Source organism: Melanotaenia boesemani, chromosome 5 (genome assembly GCF_017639745.1).
Source record: "Melanotaenia boesemani isolate fMelBoe1 chromosome 5, fMelBoe1.pri, whole genome shotgun sequence".
Taxonomy (NCBI): Eukaryota; Metazoa; Chordata; class Actinopteri; order Atheriniformes; family Melanotaeniidae; genus Melanotaenia; species Melanotaenia boesemani.
In genome coordinates this window covers 1,225,931-1,250,725 of record NC_055686.1, presented here as the reverse complement: position 1 = coordinate 1,250,725, position 24,795 = coordinate 1,225,931, and the positions used below count along the sequence as shown (strand labels likewise).

General features: G+C 51.0%; 1 protein-coding gene across 1 annotated transcript in view; it reads left to right on the top strand.

The window, feature by feature from the left end:
- Positions 1 to 24,795, top strand: part of camta2 (calmodulin binding transcription activator 2) — a 58,016-nt gene that overhangs the window by 11,973 nt on the left and 21,248 nt on the right. Inside the window, exons 12-13 of the mRNA XM_041985967.1 lie at positions 21,496 to 21,664; positions 24,594 to 24,757. Of these exons, the coding sequence (XP_041841901.1) occupies positions 21,496 to 21,664; positions 24,594 to 24,757 (333 nt within the window). The remainder of the gene's footprint in view (positions 1 to 21,495; positions 21,665 to 24,593; positions 24,758 to 24,795) is intronic.

Below are 24,795 nucleotides of genomic sequence, written 5' to 3'. Positions count from 1 at the left end.
CAATTTCAAATTAAAGCTGCAAGCAGCGTTGGAGGCCCTCGCACCTCTGGCACCGCTTTGGCCTATTGCACCGCCCCCTCAGCCAGCAACCTTCCTCCGTAAGCACGGCCGCTTTTCCCCACAGCCATATGCCCTTTCTTCCAGAGTTTATCTCCATCAAGAGGTGATTTTCCTCATGAGAGGATCAACTTGCACCTCAGCCTGTCCAGTGATGACATCTGAAGTGTTCATGACCTTGTTTCTTACAAACTGTGTTGAAATACCACAAACTGGAGCATGATTTCATCAAGAGGAAATTTCCACGTATTTCTACTATAGTCGTTTTTCATGAAGTACCATGTTCAGGTTGGAACTCTAATGAGAACAGGAAAAAATCACCTCCTTTGTTCAACTGACAGCAGAGCTAGAGCGACTTCCTGTTTCATGGCGACAAATATGACCATAGGGGGCGATATAGAGACAAATAACCAGCATATGTCGATTTGAATCAGTTCCAGGCCTGACCACTGTCCTCCCTGCCGAATTTGGTGGAGATCAGGAGTACATTAGGTCAGTAACAAGTACTTCCTGTTTCATGGCGGTGGACGCCATTCGCCATGGTTTTGCTTGACAACAGAACTTGAGGTTTTTTTTCTGTAGTGTCATGAAAGGGTTTGACCTGATCTGAAGCACTGTAGAGTGTCTGAGGTTAATCCCTGATGAGCTGGACCCCGGTGTCTGAGAAAGGCACTTCCTGTGTCCAGGGGGCGTGGCTTAGGCCTAGACCAGAATTAGGTACATGTATCTGTTCAGGAGCAGACCCTGATTAATTACTGTAAGTGTCATATTGATTGGATGAAAATTGAGGGATTTATACAGATTAATGATGTCACGGCGCCTTATCCAACTTTGTCATGGCGCCACGGTCTCGCCATGCAGCATTGAGCAATGTCCAGATGACAACATCAGGACTTGTAGTTGTGGTTGGCATGGAACTGAAGTGAAACATTTGCAGTTTGCTACAGAATGAGTGTTGTATTTCAGAAATAATAGATTACATGCTTGATGGCGAAACATCAAAACTTGATGAGGCGCCGCCGCTGAGCGCCACTTCCTATTAGAAAATTTTCAATAACTTTTGACCACACATGCCTCTGGAGTGTTCAGACTTAGTTTGAGGTAAGTACGATAAAATCTGTAGGAGGAGTTCGTTCAAATGCAAGGCAAAGAAACATGCAAAAATGACCACCAAAATGACAATTTTTACAAAATGGCCGACTTCCTGTTGAAGATATCATATAGGTCCAAGAGGCTTTTTTGTACATCCTTCCAAGTTCTATCACTGTTGTGGATTTCAACCATATCGGTCAATGTAGTGGGCAGTTAAGATCAATGCAATATTTGTAGGGGGCGCTATAGAGCCATATTGCAATTTTTCCAGCAGATGTTGATGTGGCTGAGTTCCTTCTCTGACCACACTCTTTCGTTGTGAGTTTGGTGAAGCTCAACATTACAATGGGTCAGTCACAAGTACTTCCTGTTTGATGGCGTCGGACCACTATTCGCCATGGTTACGTTTGGCGAAGCAGCTTGAGATTTTTCTTGTGGTTTCATGAAAGGGTTTGACCTGTTGTGAAGCACTTTCAAGTGTGTAAGTTTCATTCCTGAGAAGATGGATCCCTGCGTGTGAAAAAAAGCACTTCCTGTTGGAAGTGGGCGGGGCTTAGGGCTGGACCGGTATTGGTCATACAGATCTATTCAGGGCTACACCCTGAGTAATCTCTGCAAGTCTGATGGGGATTGGATCAGAATTGAGGGATTTATAGTGATTTATGATGTCATGGCGTCTTATCGAAGTTCGCCATGGCGCCACGGTCTCGCCCTGCAGCATAGAGGAACAGTTTTCACCGGATATCATCACCAACTTGTTTTCTGTTGTCTGACCCAGTTTGGACCTGGTTGTGTCCAAAACGTGAGATAAGTGGGTCTTCGAGTAAAAACCATGACTTCCTGTCGCCAGGGGGCGTGGCCGATTCATATCCCAAATATTGACATGTAGATGTGTTAAGGATGGGACTGGCATCATACATGGCCATTTTGGTTCAGATATATTGTTTTATGTGGAAGTTATATCACTTTCGTTCTTCACGGCGAGACGTCTACCTTTGAGGCCCCGCCCCCTCCATGCCCTTTCTCCTATTAGAAAACTTTCAATAACTTTTAAAGACACATGCCTTCTGGACGTCCTAAGCTATTTTGGTCGCGATACGATAAAATTTCTAGGAGGAGATAGATTTTGAATATGTCAGCAAAACGCCAAAATGGCGACTTTGACCCAAAATGGCCGACTTCCTGTTGGTTTTAGGGCATTACTCCAAGAGGATTTTTTGTTCGCCCATGCATTTAGAATATGTGTAGCGAATTTCATGAAGATTGACGATGTGCAGTGGCGGGGCAACATAAATAGGTGGCGCTCTCGTTCAATTTTGCCCAAACAGTCCCGAGCACACGACAAAACGTAAATTTTCGCATTCCTTTGGGGGGGTACGCAAAACTAGGCGCGTTTCCGCGCATGTTCAGGTCCCCTACCATGCGATTTACTTTTGAGAAGAATAATAATAAGAATTAAAGCTGCAAGCAGCGTTGGAGGCCCTCGCACCTCTGGCGCCGCTTCGGCCTATTGCACCGCCCCATCAGCCGGCAACCTCCCTCCTGCAGCACGACTGCACTCGCCCAAAGCCTTATGCCCATTCTTCCAGAGCTTATCTCCATCAAGAGGTGATTTTCCTCATGAGAGGATCAACTTGCACCTCAGCCTGTCCAGTGATGACATCTGAAGCATGTATGACCTTGTTTCTTACAAACTGTTTTGAATTCCCACAAACTGGAGCATGATTTTATCAAGAGGAAAATTCCACGTGGCCACTAGGTGGTGCTATAGTCATTTCCATGTAAAGCCATGTTCAGGTTGGAACTCCAATGAAAACAGGAAAATATCAGCTCAATTGTTCAACTGACAGCAGGGTTAGAGCCACTTCCTGTTTCATGGCGAATGATATAACCATCACAAGAAGCCATTTTGATCATGATGTTGCAAGAAGTCAGTCATATTTTCAACCATGAGTTCATGAAGGATGATATTAATGAGTTTGAATCAGTTTTACAGGTATTAAAGGTTTAAAATGGTGGGACGTCCTGTTCCCAGGGGGCGGGGCTATGGCGTCGACAACATCAGGAAATATAGAGGCTTCTTTGCTTGTCCTGGCATGTTATATAAATATGCCACATTTCATGAATGTCAGTCAAAGCAGTGGTTGGGGCTCATAGATTAAATATTTATAGGGGGCGCTATCGAGCCACATAACCAGCATATGTCTATTTGAATCAGCTCCAGGCCTGACCACTGTCCTCCCTGCTAAGTTTGGTGGAGATCAGGAATACATTGGGTGAGTTACAAGTACTTCCTGTTTCATGGCGGTGGACGCCATTTGCCATGTTTTGCTTGGCAAAGGAACTTGAGGGTTCTTGTCTGTAGTATAATCAAAGAGTTTGACCTTATCTGAAGCACTTCTGAGTGTGTGAGATTCATTCCCAAAGACAGGGTCCCCGGTGTCTAAAAAATTCACTTCCTGTTTCAAGTGGGCGGGGCTTAGACCAAGACCAGAAGTAGTTGTATGTATCTGTTCAGGAGCAGACCCTGATTAATCACTGTAAGTGTGATGGTGATTGGATGAAAACTGAGGGATTTATACTGATTAATGATTGTCCTGGAGTCTTATTCCAATATCGTCATGGCGCCATCGTCTCGCCATGCAGCGCTGAGCAATGTCCAGGTGACAACTTCTGGACATGTAGATGTGGTCAGCATGGAACTGAAGTGAAACATGGGCAGATTGGTGCAGACTGAGTGTTGTTTGTCAGAAATAATGGATTCCATGCTTGATGGCGAAACATCAAAACTTGACGAGGCGCCGCCGCTGAACGCCACCTCCTATTAGAAAATTTTCAATAACTTTTAACCACACATGCCTCTGGAGTGTTCAGACTGAGTTTGAGGTAAATACGATAAAATCTGTAGGAGGAGTTCGTTCAAATGCAAGGCAAAGAAACATGCAAAAATGACCCCAAAAATGACACTCTTTTCAAAATGGCCGACTTCCTGTTGAAGTTATCATATAGGTCCAAGAGGCTTTTTTGTACATCCTTCCAAGTTCTATCAATATACTGGATTTCAGCCATATCGCTCAATGTAGTGGGCAGTTATGATCAATTAAATATTTTTAGGGGGCGCTATAGAGCCATATTGCAATTTTTCCAGCATAGGTCAATGTGGCAGAGTTCACAGCCTGACTGTCGTCCTTCCTGCCAAGTTGGGTGGAGATCGACAGTACAAAGGGTCAGTTTCAAGTACTTCCTGTTTGATGGCGTTGGACCACTATTCGCCATGGTTACGTTTGGCGAAGGAACTTGAGATTTTTATTGTGGTATCATGAAAGGGTTTGACCTGTTGTGAAGCACTTTCAAGTGTGTAGGTTTCATTCCTGAGGAGATGGACCCCGGCGTCTGAAAAAAAGCACTTCCTGTTGGAAGTGGGCGGGGCTTACGGCTAGACCGGAATTGTTGAAATGGATCTGTTCAGGGCCAGACCCTTATTAATCCCTGAAAGTCTGATGAGGATCGGGTGAAAATTGAGGGATTTATAGTGATTTATGATGTCATGGCGTCTTATCAAAGTTCGCCATGGCGCCACGGTCTTGCCCTGCAGCGTAGAGGAACAGTTTGCACTGGATATCATCACCAACTTGTTTTCTGCTGTCTGACCCAGTTTGGACCTGGTTGTGTCCAAAACATGAGATCATTGGGTCTCCGAGTAAAAACCATGACTTCCTGTCGCCAGGGGGTGTGGCCAATTCATAACCCAAATATTGACATGTAGATGTTTTCAGGATGGGACTGGCATCATACATGGCCATTTTGGTTGGGATATATTGTTTTATGTGGAAGTTATATCACTTTCGTTCTTCATGGCGAGACGTCAAACTTTGAGGCCCCACCCCCTCCATGCCCTTTCTCCTATTAGAAAACTTTCAATAACTTTTAAAGACACATGCCTTCTGAACATCCTGAGCTATTTTGGTAGCGGTACGATGAAATCTCTAGGAGGAGATAGATTTTGAATATGTCAGTAAAACGCCAAAATGGCGAATTTGACCCAAAATGGCCGACTTCCTGTTGGTTGTAGGCTGTTGCCCCAAGAGGATTTTTTGTTTGCCCTATAATTAAGAACATGTGTAGCGATTTTCATAAAGATTAATGACATGCAGTGGCGGGGCATCATAAATAGGTGGCGCTCTCATTCAATTTTGCCCGAACAGTCCCGGGCACCCCAAAATATCAAATTTTTCACATTCCTTTGGGGGGGTGCGCAAAATTAGGCGCGTTTTCGTGCATGTTCAGGTCCCCAAAAATGCCTCCAATGTTTAAGAAGAAGAAGAAGAAGAAGAAGAAGAAGAAGAAGAAGAATAAGGAAGAAACGGAGCAATTACAACAGGCCTTCGCACCGCCTTCGGTGCTCGGGCCTAATTAAAGCTGCAAGCAGCGTTGGAGGCCCTCGCACCTCTGGCGCCGCTTCGGCCTATTGCACCGCCCCATCGGCCAAGAGCCTCCCTCCAGCAACACAGCCTCTCTTGCCCACAGCCATATACCCATTCTTCCAGAGTTTATCTCCATCAAGAGGTGATTTTCCTCATCAGAAGATCAACTTGCACGTCAGCCTGTCCAGTGATGACATCTGAAGCATTCATGACCTTGTTTCTTACAAACTGTGTTGAATTCCCACAATCTGGAGCATGATTTCATCAAGAGGAAAATTCCACGTGGCCACTAGGTGGTGGTAAAGTTCTTTTAATGTACGACCATGTTCAGATTGGAACTCTAATGAGAACAGGAAAATATTAGCTCAATTGGTCAACTGACAGCAGGGTTAGTGCCACTTCCTGTATAATGGCGAATGATTTAAACCATCACAGGAAGCCATTTTAATCATGATGCTGTAAGAAGTCAGTCATATTTTCAACCATGAGTTCATGAAGGATGATATTAATGAGTTAGAATTAGTTATACAGAGGATAAAGGGTTAAAATGGTGGGACTTCCTTTTCCCAGGGCTATGGTGTTGAGAACATCAGGACATGAAGTGGCTTTTTTATTTGTCCTGGCATGTTATATAAATATGCCACATTTTACTATGTCGTTCAAAGCAGTGGGTGGAGCTGATAGACTAAATATTGATAGGGGGCGCTATAGAGCCATATTACCAGCATATGTGTATTTGAATCAGTTCCAGGCCTGACCACTGTCCTCCCTGCCAAGTTTGGTCGAGATCAGGAGTACATTGGGTCAGTTACAAGTACTTCCTGTTTCATGGCGGTGGACGCCATTTGCCATGTTTTGCTTGAGGAAGGAACTTGAGTTTTTTTTTCTCTTATATCATGAAAGGGTTTGACCTGATCTGAAGCACTGTAGAGTGTGTGAGGTTAATCCCTGACGAGAGGGACCCTGCTGCAGGAAAAAGGCACTTCCTGTTTCAAGTGGGCGGGGCTTAGGCCAAGACCAGAAGTAATTACATATATCTGTTAAGAAGCAGACTCTGATTAATCAGTGCAAGTGTGATGCTGATTGGATGAAAATTGAGGGATTTATACTCAATAATGATGTCATGGCGTTTTATCCAACCTTGTCATGGCGCCACGGTCTCGCCATGCAGCGTTGAGCAATGTCCAGATGACAACATCAGGACTTGTAGATGTGGTCGGCATGGAAGTGAAGAGAAATATATGCAGTTTGGTACAGAATGAGTGTTGTATTGCAGAAATAATAGATTCCGTGCTTGTTGGCGAAACATCAAAACTTGATGAGGCGCCGCCGCTGAACGCCACCTCCTATTAGAAAATTTTCAATAACTTTTGACCACGCATGCCTCTGGAGTGTTCAGACTGAGTTTGAGGTAAATACGATAAAATCTGTAGGAGGAGTTCGTTCAAATGCAAGGCAAAGAAACATGCAAAAATGACCCCAAAAATGACACTTTTTTCAAAATGGCTGACTTCCTGTTGAAGTTATCATATAGGTCCAAGAGGCTTTTTTGTACATCCTTCCAAGTTCTATCAATATACTGGATTTCAGCCATATCAGTCAATGTAGTGGGCAGATATGATCAATTAAATATTTGTAGGTGGCGCTATAGAGCCATATTGCAATTTTTCCAACATATGTCAATGTGGCTGAGTTCTCGGCTGGTCCGCGCTCCTCCCTGCCAGGTTTGGTGTAGATCAGCAGTACAATGGGTCAGTTACAAGTACTTCCTGTTTGATGGCGTCGGACCGCTATTCGCCATGGTTACGTTTGGCGAAGGAGCTTGAGATTTTTATTGTGGTATCATGAAAGGGTTTGACCTGTTGTGAAGTACTTTCAAGTGTGCACGTTTTATTCCTGAGGAGATGGACCCCTGCGTCTGAAAAAAAGCACTTCCTGTTGGAAGTGGGCGGGGCTTAGGGCTAGACCGGAATTGGTGATATGAATCTGTTCAGGGCCGGACCCTGATTAATCCCTGCAAGTCTGATGGGGATTGGATCAGAATTGAGGGATTTATAGTGATTTATGATGTCATGGCGTCTTATCAAAGTTCGCCATGGCGCCACGGTCTCGCCCTGCAGCATAGAGCAACAGTTTTCACTGGTTATCATCACCAACTTGTTTTCTGCTGTCTGACCCAGTTTGGACCTGGTTGTGTTCAAAACGTCAGATAAGAGGGTCTCCAAGTAAAAACCATGACTTACTGTCGCCAGGGGGCGTGGCCAATTCATAACCCCCCTTAGGACTTTACGGTCGGCACCGCGTACGCGAGCCTATACCTGACAATGGGGCGATTTTGCCGTTTTTGGGCCATTTTCGGGCGCACTTTCCCGAGCCCCCCGCGGTCGCAGAGCGGCGTGCCTGGCATCCACGCGTACGTCCGGGTCTCCTCTACGCTACGGGAGGTCAGGGCACGCGTACCCCCAGGCGGTGACCCCGAAATAAATCGTCAAAGTGGGGGACGCAAACGCAGTTGCGCGCCTCGTCCGCCAGAGGGCAGGCTTCCGGACCGCCATGCATCCCGGAAAGTGGGTTTCCCCTGGACAGGGGGGGCTGAAATTCACAGGACTCGCTCTTGGGACGCCCACGAACCGGGCCGGCGAGTTTCGTGTCCGTGGGAACACGCGGGGCTCGGAAGCGGACCCTCAAAGTTCGAGTACTCCACCCTATAACGGAACATGGGCCGAGTGTTCCGAGCCGCGGACGGCGGCCTCTGGCGGGGCCGTTTCGGAACCGATCGGGCCGAAACTCGCAGGACACGTGCGGGGGATCTCGCCGGACCTGCCCTGTGATTTTCAGCTCCCTAGAGCAAGGCGTTCGCCAGTAATGGTCCGAAAACCTCTCGGCGGCCATCTTGAAAAGTTCGGCCGTTCCGAGACATTGACGGAAGGAAAGGGGCTATGGCGAGCTCATTTCTGGACAGATTGGTCTGAAATCAGTGTGGCCGTGTGACTGGACCTCCTGGACCCCGTGTGTGGAGTTTCAGCTTTCTACGTGACCGCAGGACTACGCTAGGTCCGTGTACACGAAGTGGACCTAAGGCTGCCATTGTAAAGTCTCAGCCGTGGACACCAGTTTCTGTTGGACATAACGGTGGACATATGTGAACGGATCGATCTGAAATTAAAGTCACACAAGCACGGGGGGATGCTGAACACATATCTGGAGTTTCATCCATTTCTGTCCGGGAGAAATTTATTTATTTGCTCCAACGTGACGGCCGCCATCTTGCGTCAAAGTCATCTCCAAAGTGCATTTAGCGATCTTTTTCTACAGGTCTGATCCTCACCAAACTTCACACACCTGTTGGGAATGGTTCAAGGACCCCAAATATTAATTCCCATCCATTTCGGATCATGTTTGGGGAAGTTATGACCTCTTGTACACGGGTGGGACTTTACATTTAAACGTCAGGTCGAGTTGGTGGACAGCGGCTATAACTCGGTCATTTCTGGACAGATCGGTATGAAATCAGTGTGGCCGTGTGAGTGGACCTCCAGGAGTCTGAATCTGGAGTTTCAGCTTTCTACGTGCACGTACGGCCGAGTTATAATCGTGTCCTTGAACTCGACCTGAGTTTGAATGGCAAGTATCAGACGTGTACACCTGTTTCAAAGTGTCATAACTGGACTGTACTTTGTCCGATTTGTTTCAAACTTGGAGCACTTGTTTGGCCTTCAACGAGGACCTTAAATATTAATTCCCATCCATTTCGGAGCATATTTGGGGAAGTTATGACCTCTTGTACACGGGTGAGACTTTGCGTTAAAACGTCAGGTGGAGTTGGTGGACAGCGGCTATAACTCGGTCATTTCTGGACAGATCGAGCTGAAATCGGTGTGACAGACTCTTTGTATGTTGGGGAAGGCCTGTCATTTTTTTCATAATTTTCTGACCGGCGGTTTTGCCGTTACAAGCCCGACTTGGTCGACCGGGGACCAGCGGAGGAGGCTGGCCGGCATCAGAGCACTGTGCAGCGGCTAGAAGGCTGTGGAACGCTCGGGACCGCGTCCGGAGGCCACAGCGCAGGCATTTCCGAACGGATCGAGCTGAAATCGGTGTGACACACTCTTTGGATGTTGGGGAACATGTGTGAAAGTTTTCAGAATTTTCTGACTGGCGGTTTTTCCGTTATTAGCCCGACTTGGTCGACCGGGGACCAGCGGAAGACGCTGGCCGGCATCTGAACGCTCTGCAGCGGCTAGAAGGCTGAGGAACGCTCGGGCCCGCTTCAGAGACCACAGCGCAGGCATTTCTGCACGGATCGAGCTGAAATCGGTGTGACAGACTCTTTGGATGTTGGGGAAGGCCTGTCATTTTTGTCATAATTTTCTGACCGGCGGTTTTGCCGTTACAAGCCCGACTTGGTCGACCGGGGACCAGCGGAGGAGGCTGGCCGGCATGAGAGCACTGTGCAGCGGCTAGAAGGCTGAGGAACGCTCGGGCCCGCTTCAGAGACCACAGCGCAGGCATTTCTGCACGGATCGAGCTGAAATCGGTGTGACAGACTCTTTGGATGTTGGGGAAGGCCTGTCATTTTTGTCATAATTTTCTGACCGGCGGTTTTGCCGTTACAAGCCCGACTTGGTCGACCGGGGACCAGCGGAGGAGGCTGGCCGGCATGAGAGCACTGTGCAGCGGGTAGAAGGCTGAGGAACGCTCGGGCCCGCTTCAGAGACCACAGCGCAGGCATTTCTGCACGGATCGAGCTGAAATCGGTGTGACAGACTCTTTGGATGTTGGGGAAGGCCTGTCATTTTTGTCATAATTTTCTGACCGGCGGTTTTGCCGTTACAAGCCCGACTTGGTCGACCGGGGACCAGCGGAGGAGGCTGGCCGGCATCAGAGCACTGTGCAGCGGGTAGAAGGCTGAGGAATGCTCGGGCCCGCTTCAGAGACCACAGCGCAGGCATTTCTGCACGGATCGAGCTGATATTGATATCACACACTCAGGGGTCTCAACTGAGTCAGCCTATCAAGTTTCAGCCTCCTGGGACCATGTTTGACCGAGTTACAGCCCGTGTCCTCCACGTGGAACTGTAAGCCAATGTGCAATTCCAGGTGGAGGACACGGGCTGTAACTCGGTCAAACATGGTCCCAGGAGGCTGAAACTCGCTGGGGGGGCTCATGTACGTCCCCTGAGTGTGTGATATCAGTTTCAGCCCGATATCTTCATAAATGACCGAGTTACAGCCCGTGTCCTCCACCTGGAACTGTAAGCCAATGTGCAGTTCCAGGTGGAGGACACGGGCCAGAACCGGCTCATTTCTCCACGGATCGAGCTGAAATCAGTGTGACACAAGCACGGGGGGTTTGGGAACATAAATCTGGAGTTTCATCCATTTCTGTCCAGTATAAGTCCAGTTCTGAGCTCAAACGTGACGGACACCATGTTTAAATAAAGACAAGTTCCAAAGTACAGTTTGGCGATCTTTTTCTGCTTGTCTGATCGAGCCCCCGAGGCACACACTTGTTGGGAATGGTACAAGGACCCCGAATATTAATTTTCATCCATTTTGGTTCAGATTTGGGGAAGTTATGGCCTATTGAAGTCAATGTGTACTCTGCTAATACTTTAACATTGAGGTCCGGTTCCAGGTGGAGGACAGAGGCCAGAACTGGGTCATCTTTTAAGATATCGTGCTGAAACTGATATCATACAGTCAGGGGACGTACATGAGCCCCCCTAGTAAGTTTCAGCCCCCTGGGACAAAGTCTGACCGAGTTACAGCCCGTGTCCTCCACCTGGAACTGTAAGCCAATGTCCAATTCCAGGTGGAGGACAGGGGCTGTAACTTGGTCAAACATGGTCCCAGGAGGCTGAAACTCACTAGGTGGACTAAGGGGAGTCCCCTGAGTGTGTGATATCAGTTTCAGCCCGATATCTTAAAAGATGACCGAGTTACAGCCCGTGTCCTCCACCTGGAACTGTAAGCCAATGTGCAGTTCCAGGTGGAGGACACGGGCCAGAACCGGCTCATATCTCCACGGATCGAGCTGAAATCAGTGTCACACAAGCACGGGGGGTTTGGGAACATAAATCTGGAGTTTCATCCATTTCTGTCCAGGAGAAATTTATTTATTTGATCGAACGTGACGGCCTCCATCTTGCATTAAAGTCATCTCCAAAGTGCATTTAACGATCTTTTTCTGCTGGTCTGATCCTCACCAAACTTCACACACCTGTTGGTAATAGTTCAAGGACCCCAAATATTAATTTTCATCCATTTTGGTTCAGATTTGGGGAAGTTATGGCCTTGTGTACTCTGCTAATACTTTAACATTGAGGTCCGGTTCCAGGTGGAGGACAGAGGCCAGAACTGGGTCCAACGTGGTCCTGGTGGGCTGAAACTCGCTAGGTGGACTCAGGGGAGTCCACTGAGTGTGTGGTATGAGTTTCAGCCCGATATCTTAAAAGATGACCGAGTTACAGCCCGTGTCCACCACCTGGAACTGAACATTGGGTTCCAATTCCAGGTGGTGGACACGGGCTGTAACTCGGTCACACATGGTCCCAGGAGGCTGAAACTCGCTAGGTGGACTCAGGGGAGTCCACTGAGTGTGTGGTATGAGTTTCAGCACGATATCTTCATAAATGACCGAGTTACAGCCCGTGTCCACCACCTGGAACTGAACATTGGGTTCCAATTCCAGGTGGTGGACACGGGCTGTAACTCGGTCACACATGGTCCCAGGAGGCTGAAACTCGCTAGGTGGACTCAGGGGAGTCCACTGAGTGTGTGGTATGAGTTTCAGCCCGATATCTTCATAAATGACCGAGTTACAGCCCGTGTCCACCACCTGGAACTGGACATTGGGTTCCAATTCCAGGTGGTGGACACGGGCTATAACTCGGTCAAACATGGTCCCAGGAGGCTGAAACTCGCTGGGGGGGCTCATCTACGTCCCCTGAGTGTGTGGTATGAGTTTCAGCCCGATATCTTAAAAGATGACCGAGTTACAGCCCGTGTCCACCACCTGGAACTGGACATTGGGTTCCAATTCCAGGTGGTGGACACGGGCTGTAACTCGGTCACACATGGTCCCAGGAGGCTGAAACTTGCTGGGTCGACTCAGGAGAGTCCACTGAGTGTGTGGTATGAGTTTCAGCCCGATATCTTAAAAGATGACCGAGTTACAGCCCGTGTCCACCACCTGGAACTGGACATTGGGTTCCAATTCCAGGTGGTGGACACGGGCTGTAACTCGGTCACACATGGTCCCAGGAGGCTGAAACTTGCTGGGTCGACTCAGGAGAGTCCACTGAGTGTGTGGTATGAGTTTCAGCTCGATATCTTAAAAGATGACCGAGTTACAGCCCGTGTCCACCACCTGGAACTGGACATTGGGTTCCAATTCCAGGTGGTGGACACGGGCTATAACTCGGTCACACATGGTCCCAGGAGGCTGAAACTCGCTAGGGTGGACTCAGGATACGTCCACTGAGTGTGTGGTATGAGTTTCAGCCCGATATCTTAAAAGATGACCGAGTTACAGCCCGTGTCCACCACCTGGAACTGGACATTGGGTTCCAATTCCAGGTGGTGGACACGGGCTGTAACTTGGTCACACATGGTCCCAGGAGGCTGAAACTCGCTGGGTGGACTCAGGGGAGTCCCCTGAGCGTGTGGTATGAGTTTCAGCCCGATATCTTCATAAATGCCCCAGTTATAGCCCCTGTACTCGACCTGCACCTGAGTCCCAATGTCAAGGTATTAGTCGTGGACGCAGATTTTCAAACTGGCCTAGCTCGGTCATTTTTAATGCTAGAGACCTGGGATTTCAATGAGGGGTTCCTGGGGGCCTTGGGAACACGTGGGTGGTGATGAAACAAAGTCAAAGTGTTTTAAAACTTGCAACACTTTGAGGTCAGTTTCCATTGGCGGCCATGTTGTTTACATGTGTGTGGAAGCCTGGCGCGTTGCGCACGCACGAGTTAGCTTCACCCTCCCAACGCACACTCGTAGGGCATGTCCTTAGGGTTTAGTGACCCGAGTTTGGGGTCTCCAGACCCTTCCTGGGCCCAGATATTTAGATGTGTGTTTCCTCCCATACTTTAACATGGAGGCCTGTTTTCTGCAGTGAGAAACGGGCTGGCGTTCGGCGCACGAATGATTTGGCGTCACCCTCCCAACGCACCCTCGTAGGGCATGTCCTTAGGTATTACTGACCCGAGTTTGGGGTCTCCAGACCCTTCCCGGGCCCAGATATTTAGATGTGTGTTTTTCCTCCCATACTTTAACATGGAGGCCTATGGAGGCCTGTTTTCTGCAGTGAGAAACGGGCTGGCGTTCGGCGCACGCACGAGTTAGCTTCACCCTTCCAACGCACCCTTGTAGGGCATGTCCTTAGGTATTACTGACCCGAGTTTGGGGTCTCCAGACCCTTCCCAGGCCCAGATATTTAGATGTGTGTTTTTCCTCCCATACTTTAACATGGAGGCCTGAGGCCTGTTTTCTGCAGTGAGAAACGGGCTGGCGTTCGGCGCACAAACGATTTGGCGTCACCCTCCCAACGCACCCTTGTAGGGCATGTCCCCGGGGATTAGTGACCCGAGTTTGGGGTCTCTAGCCCCTTCCCGGGCCCAGATATTTAGATGTGTGTTTCCTGCCATACTTTAACATGGAGGCCTGAGGCCTGTTTTCTGGAGTGAGAAACAGGCTGGCGCTCGGCGCACGCACGAGTTAGCTTCACCCTCCCAACGCACAGTCGTAGGGCATGTCCTTAGGGATTACTGACCCGAGTTTGGGGTCTCTAGCCCCTTCGAGGGCCGCGTACGACCCCGGCACGGGGGCGACCCTAGTCGTCCATGGGATTACAATGGAGCGGTTTCGGGGGTCCTGCGCGGCCCCCGAGGGTCCGAGAGGCCCCAGATTCGGCGTGGGCGTGCGCCTGGGCCTCCTCTACAATTCCTGAAAGTTTCGGGGCGCACAGCGCCCCCGAAAAAATTCCTCCCCCCTTTTCACCCTAAAAAACCTCAGGGCTTCTTCCGCTCTAAGAGTCTGAGAGGATTTTTTGGAAAGTTTTTGAGAGGGGGGCAAAAATTTTTCGGCGCGTCGCGCTGCGACGCGGGCTCGATATGTTGTTCGGGGGGCCGCCCCGCACGCGTTCCAGGCGTCCCCGGGCCGCTGCGACGCACGGCGTGCCCGCGGGAGGCCGTCCACGTGTCCATAATAATGAATGGGCGTTGTCGGTAGGGTACCGTCAATGGGAAATGCATTGGACGTGGACGCTTATTTTTTTGGACAAATTTTGTCCAATTTTCACCAAATTTGGACCGCTGGCCCTTTCTCCAAGTCCCCTGTCAGAATCCCAGAGCTGGGGGCCCCAAACCCTCCCCGAGGCTACTTCCTTTTCCGAGCGTGCTAGCGTCGCCGCGGCAACGGCGGCCCGCTCGGCACGCCCCCCCGATGACCCCTGTCCAGTTTGACCCCGATCGGACCGAGAACCGAAAAGTTATGGCCTTAATTGTTAAGTAGGTGAAAGGTCAAATCAATTAAACAGTGCAAGCTGCATTGAATCTGTGATTAGGAGGGGATTCGGAGGGGCAGATTTTTGACGCCCCCCATCTCGGGCCCCGAGGGTCGAAACCACCCCAAATCGCCTGGGGACCTCGGGACGACAGATGCGCACTGGTTGGCGCATTTTTGGCTCGGGGTGCCCCGGGGTGCCCCTTTGCCCCGCATTTTTTTTGGGCTCCAAAGGGCCTCCCGGTGGTAGCAGGAGCCCGTGTCAAGCGATCTGAGGTGGTTCCAGACGTCTGGGACCGAGGGGCCCCGAAATACGCAGGTTCAAAGCTTCGTTTCCCTTACTAAATGCATTGCTCGCGTACGCCTTTTCTCTTCTTCCGACGCCCGTTTCTCCGGTTGAGAAGGTCCGGGGGGGCTGGCGTTTGGTAGGCAGCATCGGGGGGGTGGCCCGAACAGGAATCCCAGGTCAAACGGGACCCCGGACCACTTTTGGCCAAAAGTTGCTCGGATCGAGCTGCCGTCGCTAGGGGGCGCTCTCAGCGTTCCCCGGAGGGTGCCCTGCGAACGCCGGCCCGATCGGAGCACTTTTGGGCAAAATGTCACCTCGCGTACACAAATTCCAGTTCGTGGACAGCCGGACCCCTCCCGCCCACAACCGAGGGTCCCGGGCAACAGTTCCAGTTCGTGGACAGAAATTCCAGTTCGCGGACAGAAATTCCAGTTCGTGGACACCCGGACCCCTCCCCGTGGACAACCGAGGGTCCCGGGCAACAGTTCCAGTTCGCGGACAGAAATTCCAGTTCGCGGACAGAAATTCCAGTTCGTGGACACCCGGACCCCTCCCCGTGGACAACCGAGGGTCCCGGGCAACAGTTCCAGTTCGCTTGACAGAAATTCCTGTTCGCGGACAGAAATTCCAGTTCGTGGACACCCGGACCCCTCCCCGTGGACAACCGAGGGTCCCGGGCAACAGTTCCAGTTCGCGGACAGAAATTCCAGTTCGCGGACAGAAATTCCAGTTCGTGGACACCCGGACCCCTCCCCGTGGACAACCGAGGGTCCCGGGCAACAGTTCCAGTTCGTGGACAGAAATTCCAGTTCGCGGACAGAAATTCCAGTTCGTGGACACCCGGACCCCTCCCCGCACCTCCCCCGGACCCCTCCCATCAAAAGCCGGGGGTCCCGGGCTACCTTTACAGTTCGCGTACACAAATTCCAGTTCGTGGACACCCGGACCCCTCCCCGGGACCCCTCCCATCAAAAGCCGGGGGTCTGGGGTCTCGATTACAGGTCGTGTACGCATATTCCACATCGGGGACATGAAATCATTGCACGTGTACACAAATTCCAGTTCGTGGACACCCGGACCCCTCCCCGGGACCCCACCCATCAAAAGCCGGGGGTCTGGGGTCTCGATTGCAGGTCGTGTACGCATATTCCACTTCGGGGACGCGAAATCATTGCACGTGTACACTAATTCCAGTTCGTGGACCCCCTGATCAAAAGCCAGGGGTCTGGGGTCTCCGTTACAGGTCGTGTACGCATATTCCACATCGGGGACACGAAATCATTGCACGTGTACACTAATTCCAGTTCGTGGACCCCCTGATCAAAAGCCAGGGGTCTGGGGTCTCAATTACAGGTCGTGTACGCATATTCCACATCGGGGACATGAAATCATTGCTCGTGTACGCGTATTGCAGTTCGAGGACGCTCGGGGGTCTCGGGTCATTGACCGTGGACACAAACTCCAGTCCAGGGACAGGAATCATTGACCGCGTACACAAATTCCAGTTCGCGTCACCGTGGAGCTCTGTCGCCCCCTATTGATCTGTCCACGAGTCAGGGACGTGTCCCGAAAACGCCAAAAAGTGTACACGAGCACGATGACAAATCGATTTGTCTCCGTTCCGTGGACAAACCCGTACACGGCTTGGAAAAGTCCATTCATTTTATAAGGGAAAGTGCCAAAAACGGCCTAAATTCCCTTACCCATACTGAGCCGTCCCATCTTATAATGAGCCGTCCCGTACTGCGCTGTCCTATCCCATACGGAGCTGTCCCTTTCTGTACCGAGCCGTCCCATCTTATAATGAGCCGTCCCTTCCTGTACCGGGCCCTCCCATCTTATAATGAGCCGTCCCTTCCTGTACCGGGCCCTCCCATCTTATAATGAGCCGTCCCTTCCTGTACCGGGCCCTCCCATCTTATAATGAGCCGTCCCGTACTGTGCTGTCCTATCCCATACTGAGCCGTCCCATCTTATACTGAGCCGTCCCGTACTGTGCTGTCCTATCCCATACTGAGCCGTCCCATCTTATAATGAGCCGTCCCTTCCTGTACCGGGCCCTCCCATCTTATAATGAGCCGTCCCTTCCTGTACCGGGCCCTCCCATCTTATAATGAGCCGTCCCTTCCTGTACCGGGCCCTCCCATCTTATAATGAGCCGTCCCGTACTGTGCTGTCCTATCCCATACTGAGCCGTCCCATCTTATACTGAGCCGTCCCGTACTGCGCTGTCCCATCTTATACTGAGCCGTCCCATCTTATAATGAGCCGTCCCGTACTGCGCTGTCCCATCCCATACTGTTGTCTCATCCCATACTGAGCTGTCCCTTTCTGTACTGAGCCGTCCCATCTTATAATGAGCCGTCCCGTACTGCGCTGTCCTATCCCATACTGCGCTGTCGCGTACCACACTGAGCTGTTCCATACTATACCGAGCCGTATCGTACCGAGCTGTTACATGCAGACTTAGTGTTAGCTGCTAACGTGGGAACTGGCAGACTTAGTGTTAGCTGCTTATGTGGGAACCGGCAGACTTAGTGTTAGCTGCTAATGTTGGAACTGGCAGACTTAGTGTTAGCTGCTAACGTGGGAACCGGCAGACTTAGTGTTAGCTGCTAATGTGGGAACTGGCAGACTTAGTGTTAGCTGCTAATGTGGGACCTGGCAGACTTAGTGTTAGCTGCTAATGTGGGACCTGGCAGACTTAGTGTTAGCTGCTTATGTGGGAACCGGCAGACTTAGTGTTAGCTGCTAATGTTGGAACTGGCAGACTTAGTGTTAGCTGCTAATGTGGGAACTGGCAGACTTAGTGTTAGCTGCTAATGTGGGACCTTGCAGACTTAGTGTTAGCTGCTAATGTGGGACCTGGCAGACTTAGTGTTAGCTGCTAACGTGGGAACCGGCAGACTTAGTGTTAGCTGCTGATGTGGAAACTGGCAGACTTAGTGTTAGCTGCTAACGTGGGAACTGGCAGACTTAGTGTTAGCTGCTGATGTGGAAACTGGCAGACTTAGTGTTAGCTGCTGATGTGGAAACTGGCAGACTTAGTGTTAGCTGCTAACGTGGGAACTGGCAGACTTAGTGTTAGCTGCTGACGTGGGAACTGGCAGACTTAGTGTTAGCTGCTGATGTGGAAACTGGCAGACTTAGTGTTAGCTGCTAATGTGGGAACAGGCAGACTTAGTGTTAGCTGCTGATGTGGAAACTGGCAGAGGGAAGTTTCCTCCATCAGTGATGATCTGAGCAGGGACCTCCTCGGCTGGTCCACTGAGTTTTTTCAAGTCTAGAGTCTGGACAGCCTTCTACCCGGACCCGTTATAGAACTTCATGCTTCCTTCTCCTGACAGAGCTTTCTGGAGAGTTCATTTCCCAGCAGGTCCTGGAACCTGGACCCACAGTACCAGAACCTGCTTTAACGACAGAGCTACCAGATATAAACCCAAAGAGATCTGAGGACAAACCAGATCCAATGTTGGCCAGGAGCTGAAGGCTTCCACAACTTTTCCAGACCACATCTCATAGTGGTTTAATCCATGCGGGAGGAGTCCATCCCATACTAAGCCGTCCCGTACCGAGCTGTCCCATCCCGTACCGAGCCGTCCCATTCCATACTAAGCCGTCCCGTACCAAGCCGTCCCATCCCATACTGAGCCGTCCCGTACCAAGCCGTCCCATCCCATACTAAGCCGTCCCGTACCAAGCCGTCCCGTCCCGTACCGAGCCGTCAAATCCCATACTAAGCCGTCCCGTACCAAGCCGTCCCATCCCATACTGAGCCGTCCCGTACCAAGCCGTCCCATCCCGTACCAAGCTGTCCCATCCCGTACCGAGCCGTCCCATTCCATACTAAGCCGTCCCGTACCAAGCCGTCCCATCCCGTACCGAGCCGTCAAATCCCATACTAAGCCGTCCCGTACCAAGCCGTCCCATCCCATACTAAGCCGTCCCGTACCAAGCCGTCCCATTCCATACTAAGCCGTCCCGTACCAAGCCGTCCCATCCCGTACCGAGCCGTCAAATCCCATACTAAGCCGTCCCGTACCAAGCCGTCCCATCCCATACTAAGCCGTCCCGTACCAAGCCGTCCCATCCCGTACCGAGCCGTCCCATCCCATACTAAGCCGTCCCGTACCAAGCCGTCCCATCCCGTACCGAGCCGTCCCATCCCATACTAAGCCGTCCCGTACCAAGCCGTCCCATCCTGTACCGAGCCGTCAAATCCCATACTAAGCCGTCCCGTACCGAGCCGTCCCATCCCATACTAAGCCGTCCCGTACCAAGCCGTCCCATCCTGTACCGAGCCGTCCCATCCCATACTGAGCCATCCCATCCCATACTAAGCTGTCGCGTACCACACAGAGCTGTTCCATACTATACCGAGCCGCATCGTACCGAGCCACCCCATCCCATACTAAGCCGTCCCGTACCAAGCCGTCCCATCCCATACTGAGCCGTCCCGTACCAAGCCGTCCCATCCCATACTAAGCTGTCGCGTACCACACAGAGCTGTTCCATACTATACCGAGCCGCATCGTACCGAGCCATCCCATCCCATACTGAGCCGTCCCGTACCAAGCCGTCCCATCCCATACTAAGCCGTCCCGTACCAAGCCGTCCCATCCCGTACCGAGCCGTCCCATCCCATACTGAGCCGTCCCATCCCATACTAAGCTGTCGCGTACCACACAGAGCTGTTCCATACTATACCGAGCCTCATCGTACCGAGCCGTCCCATCCCGTACCGAGCCGTCCCATCCCATACTGAGCCGTCCCGTACCAAGCCGTCCCGTCCCGTACCAAGCCGTCCCATCCCATACTGAGCCGTCCCATCCCATACTGTTGTCCCATCCCATACTGAGCTGTCCCTTCCTGTACCGGGCCCTCCCATCTTATAATGAGCCGTCCCGTACTGCGCTGTCCCATCCCATACTGAGCTGTCCCTTCCTGTACTGAGCCGTCCCATCTTATACTGAGCCGTCCCGTACTGCGCTGTCCCATCCCATACTGAGGTGTCCCTTCCTGTACTGAGCCGTCCCGTACTGCGCTGTCCCATCCCATACTGAGCTGTCCCTTCCTGTACTGAGCCGTCCCATCTTATACTGAGCCGTCCCATCTTATAATGAGCCATCCCGTACTGCGCTGTCCTATCCCATACGGAGCTGTCCCTTCCTGTACCGAGCCGTCCCATCTTATAATGAGCCGTCCCTTCCTGTACCGGGCCCTCCCATCTTATAATGAGCCGTCCCTTCCTGTACCGGGCCCTCCCATCTTATAATGAGCCGTCCCTTCCTGTACCGGGCCCTCCCATCTTATAATGAGCCGTCCCGTACTGTGCTGTCCTATCCCATACTGAGCCGTCCCATCTTATACTGAGCCGTCCCGTACTGTGCTGTCCTATCCCATACTGAGCCGTCCCATCTTATAATGAGCCGTCCCTTCCTGTACCGGGCCCTCCCATCTTATAATGAGCCGTCCCTTCCTGTACCGGGCCCTCCCATCTTATAATGAGCCGTCCCTTCCTGTACCGGGCCCTCCCATCTTATAATGAGCCGTCCCGTACTGTGCTGTCCTATCCCATACTGAGCCGTCCCATCTTATACTGAGCCGTCCCGTACTGCGCTGTCCTATCCCATACTGAGCTGTCCCTTCCTGTACTGCGCTGTCCCATCTTATACTGAGCCGTCCCGTACTGCGCTGTCCCATCCCATACTGTTGTCTCATCCCATACTGAGCTGTCCCTTTCTGTACTGAGCCGTCCCATCTGATAATGAGCCGTCCCGTACTGCGCTGTCCTATCCCATACTGCGCTGTCGCGTACCACACTGAGCTGTTCCATACTATACCGAGCCGTATCGTACCGAGCTGTTACATCCCATACCGACACACCAGAACCCCCACCTTCAGCAAACTTTTTTCCTCCATGTGCTACCAGGTGCACCCTACAGTGCAGTGGATTCAGTGATTTGGAGGGTGTTCCAATCCTTTAGGTGATATAGTACCAACACATCAGGCTGGACAGCCCATGCAGCCTGTTAATATCGTCAGATGAGCGGAAGGATCTCAGTCAGAGCTAAAGAAAAGAAATGTTTGACATCAAACCCAGCGCTGTTTCCCTCAATTTAACTTATCTCTGATTTTTCTGTCTCCTGTCTTTCAGCCCACGAGGCCGGTCTGGTGTGTCTCCAGGTCCTGGAGTCCGGAGGTTCGGTTTCCTCGTCAGTTCTGTTCGAGTACCGAGCAAGGAACGCCAGCTCTCTGCCGAGCTCTCAGCTGGACTGGCTCTCTCTGGATGGTCAGTCTGTTTTTGGTTTGGTCTTGAATTCAGTTTTGGGTCTCGGATTCGGTTTTGGATTGGTCTTGTGTTAATCATCATGACCAGGTCTTGGATTGATTTCGGATCAGTTTTAAGTCAGTCTTACCCTTACTCTTGGGTTGGTACTGAATTGGTGTTGGGTCGGTAATGAAACTGGTCTTGGTTCAGTATTGAATCAGGACTTGGGTCGGTATTGAATCAGGTCTCAGGTCGGTATTGAAGCGGTCTTAGGTCGGTATCGAATCGGTCTCAGGTAGGTATTGAAGTGGCCTTGGGTTGGTATTGAATCAGGTCTCGGGTTGGTATTGGAGTGGTCTCAATTCGGTTTTGAATTATTCTCAGATGGTTATTGAAGCGGTCTCAGGTCGGTATTAAATTGCTCTCAGGTTGGTATTGAAGTGGCCTTGGGTTGGTATTGAAGCGGTCTTGGTTGGGTATTGAAGCGGTCTCAGGTCAGTATTGGTGCGGTCTTGACTCAGTATTGAATAGGTCTTGGCTTGGTATTGAAGAGGTCTCAGCTTGGTGTTGAATCGTTCTCAGGTTGGTATTGAAGTGGTCTTTGCTTGGTATTGAAGCGGTCTTGGCTTGGTATTGAATCAGGTCTTGGGTCGGTATTGAACCATCCTCTGGTCTGTATTGAAGCAGTCTCAGGTCAGTATTGAATCGGTCTCCGCTCCGTATTGAATCACTCTCAGTCTGGTTTTAAATGGTTCTGGCTTGGTAATGAAGCGCTCTCGGGTCGGTATTGAATCGGTCTTGGCTCTGCATCGAAACGGTCTTAGGCCGGTATTGAATTGTTTTCAGGCTGTCATTGAAGAGGTCTTGGGTCAGGATTGAAGCAGTCTCGGCTTGTTATTGAATCGTTCTCAGTTTGGTATTGAAGCGGTCCTAGCATGGTATTTAAGCAGTATTGGGTCTGTATTGACTCAGTCTCAGGTCGGTAATGAAGCGGTTTTGGGTCGGTATTGAATCGTTCTCAGGTTGTTGTTGAAGTGGTCTCAGGTAGGTATTGAAGCGGTCTCTGGTTGGTATTGAAGCTGTCTCAGGTTGGTGTTGAAGCAGTCTTGGGTCGGTATTGAAGCAATCTCAGGTGGGTATTGAAGCAGTCTCGGGTCGGTATTGAAGCGTTCCCAGGTTGGTGTTGAAGCGGTCTCGGGTCGGTATTGAAGCAGTCTTGGGTCGGTATTGAAGCGGGCTTGGGTCGGTATTGAAGCGTTCCCAGGTCGGCATTGAAGCGTTCTCGGGTCGGTATTGAAGCGGTCTCGGGTCGGTATTGAAGCGGTCTTGGGTCGGTATTGAAGCAGTCTTGGGTCGGTATTGAAGCGTTCTTGGCTCGGTATTGAAGCATTCCCAGGTTGGTGTTGAAGCGGTCTCAGGTTGGTGTTGAAGCAGTCTTGGGTCGGTATTGAAGCGTTCCCAGGTTGGTGTTGAATCGTTCCCAGGTTGGTGTTGAAGCGGTCTCAGGTTGGTGTTGAAGCAGTCTTGGGTCGGTATTGAAGCAATCTCAGGTGGGTATTGAAGCAGTCTCGGGTCGGTATTGAAGCGTTCCCAGGTTGGTGTTGAAGCGGTCTTGGGTCGGTATTGAAGCAGTCTTGGGTCGGTATTGAAGCGTTCCCAGGTTGGTGTTGAATCGTTCCCAGGTTGGTGTTGAAGCGGTCTCAGGTTGGTGTTGAAGCAGTCTTGGGTCGGTATTGAAGCAATCTCAGGTTGGTGTTGAAGCGGTCTCGGGTCGGTATTGAAGCAGTCTTGGGTCGGTATTGAAGCGTTCCCAGGTTGGTGTTGAAGCGGTCTTGGACTCCGTGTTGGTTCGCTCTGCCTGTCTCTCTCTGGACCGTCACATAGCCAGTTGATCCTCCTCCCTCTCTGAGGATGTCCCAGCATGCCTTGCTGCTGTGTTTGGACATTCAGCCTGCAGTCTCTCTCTCTCTCTCTCTCTCTCTCTCTTCCTGTCTTTAACTTGATCTGATCCTTGCTCGGCCACTCAGTCTGCTTCCTGTCACCGTGTGTGTGTGTCAGCGTGTGTGTTGGTGCACATGTTGAGTGTTGACTTATCCTGTGACATCACAGCTCACTGAGCGCGCTCAGTCTGAGCTCTCAGACAGAAGATGGACAGGACTCAGCAGCAGGATGGTGTCGGTAGGATTGCCCCTTCTAACTTTGTATGTGTTGTCATGGTAACAGCTAATGTAATCTGTTTCAGGTACTGTATATAAAGTTTGTTTGCAGGGCACCACGCCGGCTGTATGACCTCCACCTTCTCCGTGGAGACGTCTGTCTTGTTTTTTCTGGGTTTGTGGTGTTTTGTCAGCTGATGATTCATGTGCAGAAAGCTGGCTGAGATCAGCTGTAACAGGAGGAATCGTCAGCTGTTATCAGGGAGTCCCTGGTGTGTGTGTGTGTGTGTGTGTGTGTGTGTGTGTGCTCCAGGTCACAGTGTATCAGGCTATATCTGGAGCTCTGCTTTTATTTCCTGAACACACAGCCAGTGTGCCAGGCGGCCGGGTGATTGAAGTCGGTCAGATAGTTTCCATTTGACACACCGTGTGTGTCTGTGTGTGTGTTTAAGAGGCTGTCTTTAAAGAGTTATTTAAGAGAGGCCTCCTGGTTAGAGCTGTCGACACAGTCCTCGGCCTTTCCAGGCAATCACGTCAGTTTTTGGATGATTGACGAGCATCTGATTGGTTGAAGGTCCCATGTTTGTCTTGAGGTTCAGGTCTTTCATGATCCTGTCATCCTCCTGCGGTCGAAGCTGCTGCGCCTCGTCCAGCAGAGAGGCATCATGGGATATGTAGGAGCATTACAGCTCGGGTTGCTTTTCTGTCCGAGCTTGTAGTGGTATAACCTGTAAACGGGATTCTGGCCCACCTGTGGAGTAGCTTTGTGTCACACACCTGTTCTCCACCTGCAGATAATCAGTTCAGGATGTCCATCCTGGAGCGGTTGGAGCAGATGGAGCGCAGGATGGTGGAGATGACGTCCCGCGACAACAACCAGCAGCAGAAGCATCAGCATCAGCAGCACGGCAGCCAGCTGGCCACACCCCCTCCCCCTCTACCTGAGGACCGTGACCAGGTGAGGCTGCTACGTCTCAGTTTAACATCAGTTTCACC